Genomic DNA, 12,858 nt, shown 5'->3' on the forward strand with positions numbered 1-12,858 from the left:
TTAACTTTTCTTCTTCACTTCCAATGAATATGCAGGACTGATCTCCTTCAGAATGGACTGGTTGGATCTCCTTGCAGCCCAAGGGACTCTCAAGAGTCTTCTCCAACACCACAGTTCAGAAGCATCAATTTTTCAATGCTCAGCTTTCTTTATAGTCCAACTCTCACATCCATACATGACTACTGGAAAAACCATAGCTTTTTGCCAACAAACGATGGACGTTTGTTGGCAAAGTAATGTCTCTGCTTTTTAATATGCTGTCTAGGTTGGTCATAGCTTTTCTTCCAAGGAGTAAGAGTCTTTTAATTTCATGCCTGCAATCACCATCTGCAATGATTTTGGAGCCCAGAAAAATAGTCATCTACTGTTTCCATTGTTTCCCCATCTATTTGCCATGAAGTGATGGGACCCGATGCCATGATCTTAGTTCTCTGAATGTTGAGTTTTAAGCCAACTTTTTATTCTCCTCTTTCACTTTCATCAAGAGGCTCTTTAGTTCTTCTTCACTTTCTGCCATAAGGGTGGCGTCATCTGCATATCTGAGGTTATTATTGATATTTCTCCTGGCAATCTTGATTCCAGCTAGAGCTTCATCCAGCCTAGTGTTTCTCATGATGCAATCTGCATATAAGTTAAACAAGCAGGGTGACAATATACAGCCTTGAAGTACTCCTTTTCCTATTTGGAACCAGTCTGTTGTTCCATGTCCAATTCTAAATGTTGCTTCTTGAGCTGCATATAGGTTTCTCAGGAGGTAGGTCAGGTGGTCTGGTATTCCCATCTCTTTAAGAATTTTCCAGTTTGTTGTAATCCACACAGTCAAAGGTTTTGGCATAGTCAATAAAGCAAAAGTAGATGTTTTTCTGGAACTCTCTCTCTTTTTTGATAATCTGGTGGATGTTGGCAATTTGATCTCTGGTTCCTCTGAATCCAGCTTGAACATTTGGAAGTTCATGGTTCATGTACTGTTGAAGGCTGGCTTGGAGAATTTTGAGCATCAGTTTACTAGCATGTAAGATGAGTGCAATTGTGCAGTAGTTTGAGCATCTTTGGCATTGCCTTTCTTTGGGATTGGAATGAAAACTGACCTTTTCTTGTCCTGGGGCCACTGCTGAGTTTTCCAAATTTGCTGGCATATTGGGTGCAGCACTTTCACAGCATCATCTTTTAGGATTTGAAATAGCTCAGCTGGAATTCCATCACCTCCATTAGCTTTGTTCATAGTGATGCTTCCTAAGGCCCACTTGACTTCACACTCCAGGATGTCTGGCTCTAGGTGAGTGATTACACCATCATGATTATCTGTGTCATGAAGATCTTTTTTGTACAGTTCTTCTGTGTATTCTTGCCACCTTTTCTTAATATCTTCTGATTCTGTTAGGTCTATACCATTTCTGTCCTTTATCGAGCTCATCTTTGCATGAAATGTTCCCTTGGTATCTCTGATTTTCTTGAAGAGATCTCTAGTCTTTCCCATTCTGTTGTTTTCCTCTATTTCTTTGCACTGATCACTGAGGAAGGCTTTCTTGTCTCTCCCTGCTATTCTTTGGAACTCTGAATTCAGATGGGTATATCTTTCCTTTTCTCCTTTGCCTTTTCTCAGCTGTTTGTAAGGCCTCCTCAGACAACCGTTTTGCCTTTTTGCGTTTCTTTTTATTGGGGATGGTCTTGGTCCCTGCCTCCTGTACAGTGTCACGAACCTCCGTGCCTAGTTCATCAGGCACTCTGTCTATCAGGTGTAGTCTCCCTTGAATCTAGTTGTCACTTCCAGTGTGTAATCCTGAGGGATTTGATTAGGTCAGTGGTCTGGTGTCCTTTAGTGTAGTTTCAAAGGAAAACCACGCGGTGGCAGCATATCCCAAGGTTGAGTCTTTCTGACACAAGGTCAAGAACTCGGGGATGAGCTGGGCTGAGACAGGAGGACCTCAAATTTATTGGTAATGTTTTATTTCTATCAGTAGAAAAAAGTGGCAAAAATATTGAAACTAGTGTGAATGATGAACACATCAAAATTTATTTTTCTTCTATTTTTACATTTAATTTTTAAAAACAAGTTCCCTTCTTTAAAGGATCAACAGAAAGATCTGGACAGGATATTGTTAAGCCATCAATCTACTTCCATTCCCAGAAAGAGAATAAAAATTGTGGCAGCTGGAGGCTCTAGACTTGTATTAATGGTTAATAGTAATGTACATCTTCGTATACCATGAGAATGTGTAGACAGAAACAACAAGCCACCTGGGGGAGTGCAGGAACATGGCACCAAGAAGGTGGGATTTCAGTTCATCTTTAAGATCAAGAGGCAATAATACAGTTGTATACGAAGAGGCAATAGCAGTAATGGTGTGTGTGTATGTGTGTGTGTGTGTGTGTGTGTTAGTCGCTCCATCCTGTCCGACTCTTTTGCAACCCCATGGACTGTAGCCTGCCAGGCTCCTCTGTCCTTGGAATTCTCCAGGCAAGAATACTGGGGTGGGTTGCCATTTCCTTCTCCAAACAGTAATGGTAGCTAACATGTTATTAAGTTTATAGTCGACAGTATTTTTTCACAGACTTTATTCATCTTCTCACACTGCTGTTCACCCCTTTTCCAGAACTATTCAAAGCATGGTGTGCCAGCTGATAACCCTTACCTATATGGAGAGACACTGAGACTCACAGATATTGAGAGAAATCGTTTAGAAATGTTTATAGCAATTTGACAGTTTTCTGTCCATTCACCAAACAGTAAAAAATTGGGGCTTCTGCTTTGTATGTTTTTAAAAATTCATTTTTATTGTCTTTTGCCAAAGTGCCAGTCTTCAATGGATTAAAAACACACACACTCATATGCCCGTGCAAGCACACATCTGATCCAAATCTACCAAAAGCCTGAGGAGCACTGGTCCCAGAGCTTGGAAACAGCAAGAAGGCATGGTGCAAGTGAATAGGGAGAGGAGGAGGAAAAGGTTCAGGTTTAACAGATTCTGCCTGTGACAGGTGGGCTCATTCCATTTTATTTCACCCTTCCAGCAATCCCGTGGGATCGGTGGTATTATCCTGGTTTTGCAAAGGAAGACAAATTTTAGAAAAGATAATGAACAGGAATCAAACCACGATCTGCTGGAATCTTCGGTCCTTCGGAGGTCAGGGGTGGATCGCGGTGTCCGCGCCCTCTTCTCATTCAGGGCACCAGCACGTCACATGCTGTTCCGGGCCAGTCGTGCCCTGAACACAGGTCCTTTGGTGAGCTAACTAACCTTCCTCTTAGGAGAAAGGGTCTGTTTTCTAGCCAAGGGGAACATGGTGTGTTTCCTACATGAAAAGAAAGATGAAAACAATAATAGCCCACTGGCATCCTGTTCACATCTACACACACAAACACACACAGAACCTTCTCCTCGAGCATGAACAGCAGATTCCACACTGCCTCTCACTGGAGGAGTGGTATCAGCTATACTACTGACTCGATCCCCGCCCCCTTATGTTAAGGTGTTTTTTAAATAGTTTTTTTAATCATAAACTTTTATGATAAAGTTTTTATCATGAAGTTTTAATCACAAACTATTAAACAGGAAAATATTTTACATAATTTTTTTTCATTTTCACTTTTGAGATGAAGAAAGCTGTCTGAATTCAAATGAAAGCATGACTAGATTTAAAGGGAGAAAAGCCAGAAGACAATCATAATAGTGATATGATTTACAATATGTAGTTAGAGCTTTTGGATAAAACAAAATATTGTTTGAACAATGAATAATTAGGAATAGGTAAATATTTTTTTTCATTTTACACTTTCAAAAAGCTTAAAACTATTAATCAAAGAGATTTAGTGGGACCTGTTCTGCCTTTCTCTTTTCTTCATATTGAAGACCTATTAATAATCAAATATTAATTAGAAATAACTTGAGAAAAATGGATTTGTCTGGAAACAAAAACACAATGGAAAGTATCTGGCAAGAATTTCTTCACCTTTTTCTCCTTCTTTATCTTCTCTTTCATATTAAAAGCAATAATGAGGGCCTTCCTTGGTGGTCCAGTGGCTAAGAATCCACCTGCCAATGCAGGAGACACAGCTTTGATCTCTGCTCCGAAGATTCCCCATGCTGCAGAGCAACTAAGCCTGTGCTGAAGCCCGCGGGCCCTAAAGCGCGGGCCCCACAGTAAGAGAAGCCACCGCAAAGGGAAGCCCAGGCCCTGCAATAGAGTAGTCCCCACTGGCCTCAACTAGAGAAAAGCCCAAGCAGCAAGGAAGATCCAGCTCACCCAAATATAAGGAATAAATAAAAGTATTTCAAAAAACAATGATGTTAAAGAGAACAGCTATTGAACACATGGCATATACCTGGAAACTTTACATAATGTTGTTTCACTTAAGTCACACAACATCCCTATAAAGTAGGAATTACTCCTGCTTTATTGATGGAAAATGGAGTCTTGGAGAAGTTAAGTAACTAGCACAAGGTTGCAAAGTTAGTAAATGACAGGATCAAGATAGAAACTGCATGTTTGAAGGTGAAATCCATGCAAGCTCTTGATATTCTTTGTAGCAATTTTAGAACAAAAACAGGAGCAAAAGCAAGCTGTTGATCTAATTAACCCTGGGCACCATGCTTATGTTAAATGATCCTCATAGTTTTTGGACAATGAGGCTCAAGTTGCCTCATCTCTCTGGGCCTGTTTCCTGAGTAAAAAGAGGGCAATACTCATTTTACCATTTGTTGCGATTAAAAGAAGTAACGACTATCGGAAGCGTCTTTAATGCAGCAGATGTCAACAACGTGGTAGCCACAATTATTTTTATTTTGTAAAGGAAGAAACTGGGAATTAAGCACATTTAGTTAGGAAATTATAGGTATGCCACTGGATCTCAAGTCCATCTGATTCCAACCCAGCATTCTTCATTGATGACCCCATGGTGCTGGAGAAGACTCTTGAGAGTCCCTTGGACTGCAAGGAGAGCCAACCAGTCAATCCTAAAGCAAATCAGTCCTGAATATTCATTGGAAGGACTGATGCTGAAGCTGAAACTCCAATTGTTTGGCCAGCTGATGCGAAGAACTGACTCACTGGAAAAGACCCTGATGCTGGAGACTGAAGGCAGGAGAAGGGGGCGACAGAGGATGAGATGGTTGGATGGCATCACCGACTCGATGGACATGAGTTTGAGTAAACTCTGGGAGTTGGTGATGGACAGGGAGGCCTGGAGTGCTGCGGTCAATGGGGCCGCGAAGAGTCGGACACGCCTGAGCGACTGAACAGCAACAGCAAAGGTAGGTAAACTGTCTTTGGTGAGAAGGTTGGGCGAGAAGCTTGGTTAATCTCTTGAAACCCTGCAATGACGTGTATGTACATCCTTCCCAGTTCACTGCTTAGGGAAATGATTATTTCTACCCAGGCAGTCGGGGACGTGGACGATATAATAAAAATGCCTGCACCCGTGTGTAGTAGCCTCCCCGCCCGTGCCCAGGACCTCGCAGACCAGCTGTGCGCGTCAAGGAGAGGCCTCCGGGCCGGACCTGCAGCCTCAGCAGGCGCTCAGAACCGCCCCGCCCCGCCCCGTGTTGATGTTTCCCTCTTGGCCCCGCCCCCGGCCACGCGGGGCTCGGCCACGCCCCCATGTGGGCGGGCTCTCTGGGCACCGCCCACCGCCTCCCCGCGGTAGCCAATGGCGTGTGAGCTCCGCACCGCCCCCAGCAAAGATGGCGGGGGCGGTGTCAGTGCGGGCAGGCTGGGGCTCCGAGCCGAGCCCACAGCGGACCACGGAGACTGAAGGCGCGGCGAGGGCCATGGAGGGGGTTGGCGGCGGCGACGGCGGGGCGCGGCAGCGCGAGCTCGAGCGCATGGCGGAGGTCCTGGTCACCGGCGAGCAGCTGCGGTGAGGCGGGGGGCCGTGCCGCGGCTCGTGGGGCGCCGCCAGCCCGCGCGCCCGCGGCTCCATTGGCCCCGGCTTCGCTGCGGCCGTGCGGGCGCGGGCTCGCGGGGCTGGGGCAATGGGCGCGCGGGGGCTCCGGGATCTTGCCAGCCGGGGCGAGGGGCGCGTGGGCAGCCCGCAGCGCCTCACCGCAGCCCTGTTCTTGCAGCCCTGCGCCGCTGAGACGCCCAGGGGTCTCGGACGCGCGGGGCAGCGAGGAGTTCGGGCGGCGAGAGCGGTGGGTGCGGGGGGCTCGGGCAGTGGGCGCGCGGGGCGACGGGAGCGGGGACCGCGGGCAATAAGCGCGCGGGGGCTTCCGCCTACGGGTCTTGCCAGCCGGGCCCCCGGGCCGGAGCGAGGGGCGCGTGGGCAGCCCGCAGCCGATCTCACCGCAGCCCGGTTCCTGCAGCCCTCCGCCTCTCGGACGCGCCGGGAGCGCGCGGGGCGGCGGGGGGCTCGGGCGGCGGGAGCCGGAGCGGCGGCAGGCTCGGGCGGTGGGCGCGCGCGCCCCTTCCCGGGCGCTGGGGTCTTGCCGGCCCGGGCGCGAGGGGCGCGTGGCAGCCCGCAGCCGGCCCCCCCGGGGCCGCGCTCCTCCGGGTGGAAGCCGCCAGCCCGCGACGCCGTCACTTAAGGTGCACGTTTCGCGTCGCTGCCCTGAGCCCCAGTGTCATCATCCGTGAAGCGGAGCTGACCTCGGCGCCCCCCGAAAGGTCCTTATGGGGCCAAACCGAAGGCTGCAAACCCCGCGCCTGTGCCGGCGTCCGCACGCGCGCGTGGGTCAGCGCCCGGGTCCGCAAGGGCCGTGGAGGCTCGGGTCCCGCCCGGTCCCCGCGCATGCCTCGGGCGGAGCGCACCGGCCCGGGCGGCGGCGCCCCGACTGCGTCCCCGCGCCCGGCGCAGGCGGGGCCCGGGGCTCAGACCCCATCACTCCCATCCCATCGCGGTCCTTGGATTCGTCTCTGAGGGTTGTACTGACGGTCTGACCGGTTCCGCAGCTGCTGGGCTTGTGGTCATAGATCGGTTTGCCAGGAAAAACAGAACTCCTTGGCTTCAGCGTCAGAGCCACTTGCATGGGCCGCTAGTCCCATCAGACGGCGTGCGCGCCTCTGCCTTCTTATTGGCCTGAGTCTCCAGGGTCTTTTTGGTGTCTAAAACGCTGGTTTCAGAACACGGAGGAGAGAGAGACGCCCTTGCAAAGATCCCTAAAGGTTTGGTAACCACTCTGCTTGCTGCGCTTGGATTGAGGAAGCAAATATTGGAGGTCAAAATTAATTGAGTTTAACGTTACGAAAGGCAAATTGCACATTTCTATTCCTTGATGGTTTTTAATGTATAGCCAAAATTCAAGAGAATAAAAGCTTCTTTTCCATCAAGAGATTTTCTAATTGAAAAAAAAAAAAAAGTAAAGCTTTTCTGATTCAATTTGAAACACTAACATTTTAATTTATCAGCTCAATTGGATACGTTTCACTTCCTTTTAAGAAATATGGTTAAAATGGTATGTTCTAGATTATGTGATTTTTACCACAATAAAAAAAGACATTTAAAAAATATATCACATTATGAAAGATTGTTTTCCAAAGGGTACTCAAACTATCATCTCAATAATGAAAAAAAGTAATAAAAAAAAAAAAAAGTGAAATATTGCTTGGTGCCTCTCTCCAGAAAGCACCTTCTCCTTCAGACATGCGTGATTGCGCCATCCTTAGGGGGTCCCTGGAACACTTCCCCCTTTCCCCCTGCACCCCTCTGCGCTGTGGCAGGTTTAGTGTAGGAAGACAGAGGGCTCTCTCTCGCTCCGTTAGGTAGACCTGGGTTTGAACTTCTGCGCAGCTACTTTGTTGCCAAAAGTCAACATTAAGTTATTTTGAGGAAAACTTGAAAGCCCGGTGAATTGGGTTTGCTACTTTTACTGGTGAAGGAGACCTTGGACAAGTTACTTAACTAGGAATGAGGGCTAATCATGGAACCTACCTCATGGTGTTGAGATGAGGGTTAAATAGATGAGTTGGTGCTTGGAGCAGTACCTGTCACTCAGTCAGCACCCTGCCAGCCTTAGTGTGATGGTTCTGTGACTTTGGACAAGTGAACTCACTTGTCTGGGCTTGTCTCTTCACCTGTAAAAAGGCAAGATAAGCACCCCATAGGGCTGATGACTTTCCTCTGGGCTTCACGTATTAGGGAGCATTTAGCACTTACTTAATGAGGTTATTGGTCGCCTTGCCCCACCCCCGTGCCTCCAGCTGAGCCGGATCTAGCAGGAAGGCCTGCTTGCGGTCAAGAAGGCCGTTTAGAACCAGCTTGCCTGGGCTTCTGATTCCAGCTCCACCATTTATTAATCCTGTGTCTCGGGGACAGTTTGCTTAACTTCTCGGGGCCTCAGTTTCCCTTGTCTTGCAGGGATTTTGTGAGGACTGAATGAGGAGATGCTACATGTAAAAGGCTTAGTAAATGTTAGTTGTTTAATTTTACTTTGGAAACGTGTCATCGTTGCCTTTTAAAAATCTCCACCCTCTTAGCACGGTGCTGAGTACCAAGTACACAGCACTTCCTCAGATGTTTGGATGAGTAGTGTATGTAACTAAATGTACCATTGTAAATGTGATATTCAGCATTGAGGGATTTAAGTGGCCGTGCACACCAGTGGCTTCTTGGTTACCAGAGGAACCTCGCACGAGGGAGTAGGGATGCAAAGCTCCTTGCTGTCACTATCACTCTTACAGGCTGATTGTGGGGACTTTGTGAGGTCCAGGCTTCCTGCCTCTAATGCTTCACACACTCACACACACACACACACACACAGAATTGCTGTCTTCCTTGTCTTTCCTTTCCGTTGCTTTCTGGGTCATCAAAGACGCGGCAAATAAGTAATGAGGACAGGACGCACTATGATTGGGACTGGAAATGCAGAATTTGGCTTCCAGGTCCAGCTCTCTGGATGCTCTTTATTTAACGTTTGTTCTGAGTGTATATATGGATGCTTCATATGTGGATGAGGTATTCACTTTAACTGTGTTTACCAGGCAGTTGCTCACTGGGCCTCAGTGACTGTGCCTGCGGAATGGGGATAATAATCCTCTTCCAAGGAAGACTTGTGGCTTTGGATCAAATCGGGCATAACATGGGAAGGAACTTTGCAAAATAAATCAATAAATCAAGAGTAGTGGTTGCTGTGATTATTATAAGCTCCAGATGTGAAATTGGGGGCTGGCTCCACAATCCTGACACTTTGGTAAGGCCAGCTGGCTGCATAAGGGTATGAAATTGAGTAACATTTAAAGATATATCCTGCTTTCTTTTCTAGCCTGACTGTGGAATCATTTTCCTAATCTCTTTGCGCTTTTCCTTATCCTAAAAGATTTACTTCCTTGCCCAATGTATTTGCATGTTTTTATATCTTTTTTTTTTTTTTGAGTGATGACCTTAACAAGAGTAGGGTTTGTTTAAAAAAATTTTTTTTTAACATATGTATTCCTTTTTGGCTGTGCTAGGTCTTCCTTGCTGTGTGGGCTTTTCTCTGGTTGCTGTGAGCAGGCTTCTCACTGTGGGGGCTTCTCTGGTTGCAGTGCATGGGCTTCAGTACTTGTAGCACACGGGCTTAGTTGCTCTGTGGTGTGTGGGATCTTCCCCGACCAGGGATCGAACCTGCATCTCCTGCATTGGCAGGAGGATTCTTTACCACTGAACCACCAGGGAAGCCCCATGTTTTTGTGTATTAAAAATGTATTTGGATATCACTTCATATCCCCAGGATGGCTATGATCAGAGAGACAGATAATAAGTGTTGGTAAGGTTTTGGGGAAATTGGCACCCTTATACACTGCTGGTAGAAAGAGAAAATGTTGCAGCCACTTTGGAAATCATTCTGGCATTTCCTTAAAGACTGAACATAGATTACCATGTGACCCAGCAATTTTACTCCTAGGTATATATTCAAAAGAAATGAAAACACACGTCTGTATAAAAATTTGTACACAGGTTTTCAGAGCAGCATTTTTCCTGGTAGTCAAAACCAGGAACAACTCAAGTGTCTGTCAGCTGATGGATGGGTCAATTATGTGTGATGTGTCTGTACGAGAAGTGTTGTTCGGCTATAAGAAGGAATGGAGTACTGATGAAAGCCACAGCATGGAGGGACTTTGACTTATGCTAAGTGAAAGAGGACACAGAAGGACACGTCCTCTGAGGCCTCTGACGTGACGCGTCCAAAATAGGCGGGTCTGTGGAGGCAGAAAGTGGCGCCGGGGGCGGGGGGGGGCGGGAGGCTGGTTGCTGATGGTGTAGAGCTTCTCTGGGTGCTGATGAAGTGTTTCCAACTTGACTGCGGTAATGGTAACATCACTGTGTATATGCTTAAAACCACTGAATTGTGTACACTCTGTGGGTGAATTATGTGGTGTATGAATTATATCTCAGTAAAACTATTACACAAATGCATTTGGATGACACATCAGAGTGATGAAAGACAAAGTATGAAAACTTTTCAAGTAAGCTTTTTGCCCTCTTTTTGGATTGGCCAAAGAATGCAGTGATATTTATCATCAGCTTGATAACAGCATGACTGTCACACCAGATGAGATGGGACTGACATTTTACATGTATCTTTTTTTTTATTAAATTTTATTTTTTGGCCACATGGCACATGGGGTCACGGCACCAGGGGTCAGACTCGTGCCCCTGCCTTGCACGTGCAGCGTCATAGCCACTGGGCTTCCAGGGAAGTTCCGGCGTGTGTCTTTTTACGGTATTATTCTTTTTGTTTTACAATATTATTCTTGATTCAACACAGAGAAAACATGCCATAAGTTGTCTCAGCACATTCCTAATTTGAAGATAATTAACTATATGTAAATCATTCATCATCCTGAGGTTTCCTACTATAACTTTTAAAATCATTACTTGTTTTTAAATGTTTATGTGTAAATCTCTTATCTTGACATTTGCCATGCAGCCGTAATTATGACATTCTAGGCACAACACCCAAAATCCACCTTATGTTTCTTCTATAGGTTAATTCCAAAGAAACTTAGCAAGAAAGTGGTTTGTAAAGGAGCATTTAAGGAATCCCATGGACTATCCCTGTTCTCTGCGGCGATGGTAGGTGTGATAGTAATAATACTTGTGTGTGCGTGCTAAGTTGCTTCAGTCATGGCCAGCTCTTTGTGCCCCCATGGACCATAGTCCGCTGGGCTCCTCTGTCCGTGGGATTCTCCAGGCAAGAATACTGGAGTGGGTTGCCATGCCCTCCTCCAGGGCTCTTCCCAACCCAGGGATCACACCCACGTCTCTAATATACCCTGCATGGGCAGGGCGTTCCTCACCACTAGCGTCACCTACTTACATGGCATTTATTATCTGCCAAAGACTCTTCCACGTGCTTATGTGTATCAGGGATATATATTAATATATATTACATATATATGTGTCTTAAGCTTTATAGCTACTCTGTGTAGAAGATATGCTTGTTATCCTCTTCTTACAGATGGGAAAACTGAGGAACAGAGCGTGTAAGCTAACTGGCCATAGATGATTCAGCAAGAAAGCGCTAGAGCTGAGAGTTAAGCAAAATGCTAGACCTCAGTTTAACGGTGTCTCCAATGAGTAATTTAGAGGGTTAGCAAGTGTCGGGGTGAGACCAATGCAAAACAGAATCATGTATGTAAGAGTATCAAAGTGTGATAACTTTTGCAAACAAGCAAGGAGACAAATGATTTTTCCCTTCTGCAGGGGAAAAGCTAATTAATTTCTAAGAAGTGTTTATGTTTTGACAAGATAGAACGGTCACTTTCTCCATTAACTTTTAAACCAGTGTTCCTTGTCATGTGGTTTTGAAAACTTAATTTGAACTCCACTCGTTCTGAATCTGTAATCATTTTGATGGGAAGATAAATCACAGTGCACTGTTCTGCCAGCTGTGAGCATGGGCGGGTGGGAAGGAGAGTTAAGGACGTAATGAGGAATGCTTAATTAAGAAGGAAAGTGCTTTAAGCTTTTCAGTTATGCTCATCTACCTAGACTAAATATGCTAATTACAAAGCTCTCATCCAATCATTAAAAGCTGGGACCCTAAAAGCAATTTACTAGGCAGTGAGCTTTAGGTAAGTTGTAGGAAATTGCAGTTCTTTCAAATGGTTTGATATATTTGCCTTTTATCTGCAACAGACTGCCCTTCCAGACTCCTATAGGCTTGCTGTTGCCTTGGTCATAAAAACATATTAAATCAATATTGAGTAGCTTTTCTGAATTTGCTTTGCCAGTGTTAATGCAGTATGCAAACTAAACGTAAAAAGTCAGCTGGTGGAACCAAAGGCCAATCTACAGTAAAGTAAATATGAGATACGGAATTTAGAGGTGCAGAATAGAACAAGGAGAAATACAGTTGACCCTTGAACAATGTGGGGGTTAGAGCAACCACCCTCTGCACAGTCGAAAATCGAGTGTGACTTTACAGTCAGACTTTCTCTGTATCTCTGGTTCCCCACCCGCAGATTCAACTCACCATGACTTGTGTAGTGCTGAAGTATTTATATTGAAAAAAGTCAAATATAAGTGGACCTGAGCCGTTCAGAAGGGGTCAAGTGTAGTTCATTTTATTGCACTTTGAACTTAAGGAACTTGAAGATTGGCTTAGAGCAGTGGTTCCCAACCCCCCGGCCATAGACCAGGACTGTCTGTGGCCTGTTAGGGACTGGAGTGCCCTCTGGAAGTGAGCCATAGCAGAGGAGCCCGGCTTCACCTGCGTTTACAGCCACCCCACCCCTCACAGCGCTGGAATCTGCCTACAGCACAGGAGACCCGGGTTCCATCCCTAGATCGGGAAGATCCCTTGGAGGAAGACATGGCAACCCACTCCAGTGTTCCTGCCTGGAGAATCCCATGGATAGAGGAGCCTGATGGGCTACAGTCCAAATGGTCGCCAAGAGTCGGACACGGCTGAGCGACTGAGCACAAGCCCGTCACTCCTG

At 46.4% G+C, this 12,858-nt stretch overlaps 1 protein-coding gene across 15 annotated transcripts in view; it reads left to right on the forward strand.

Moving 5' to 3' along the window:
* Positions 1 to 5,656: 5,656 nt before the first annotated feature.
* The window catches only part of DEPTOR (DEP domain containing MTOR interacting protein), a 166,463-nt gene continuing 159,261 nt past the window's right edge, over positions 5,657 to 12,858 (forward strand). For 13 of the 15 annotated variants that reach the window (XR_003038042.2, XR_009490380.1, XR_009490381.1 and 10 more), the window contains exon 1: positions 5,657 to 5,857. Coding sequence is in view for 7 of the 15 variants with exons in the window: in XM_025001757.2 (XP_024857525.1) it covers positions 5,682 to 5,857 (176 nt within the window). In the remaining 8 variants the exon portion in view is untranslated. Of the gene's footprint in view, positions 5,858 to 10,162; positions 10,991 to 12,858 lie in introns of those variants that run through there. The other 2 variants (NM_001102312.1, XM_025001761.2) reach the window with 2 other exon arrangements.

Source organism: Bos taurus, chromosome 14 (genome assembly GCF_002263795.3).
Source record: "Bos taurus isolate L1 Dominette 01449 registration number 42190680 breed Hereford chromosome 14, ARS-UCD2.0, whole genome shotgun sequence".
Taxonomy (NCBI): Eukaryota; Metazoa; Chordata; class Mammalia; order Artiodactyla; family Bovidae; genus Bos; species Bos taurus.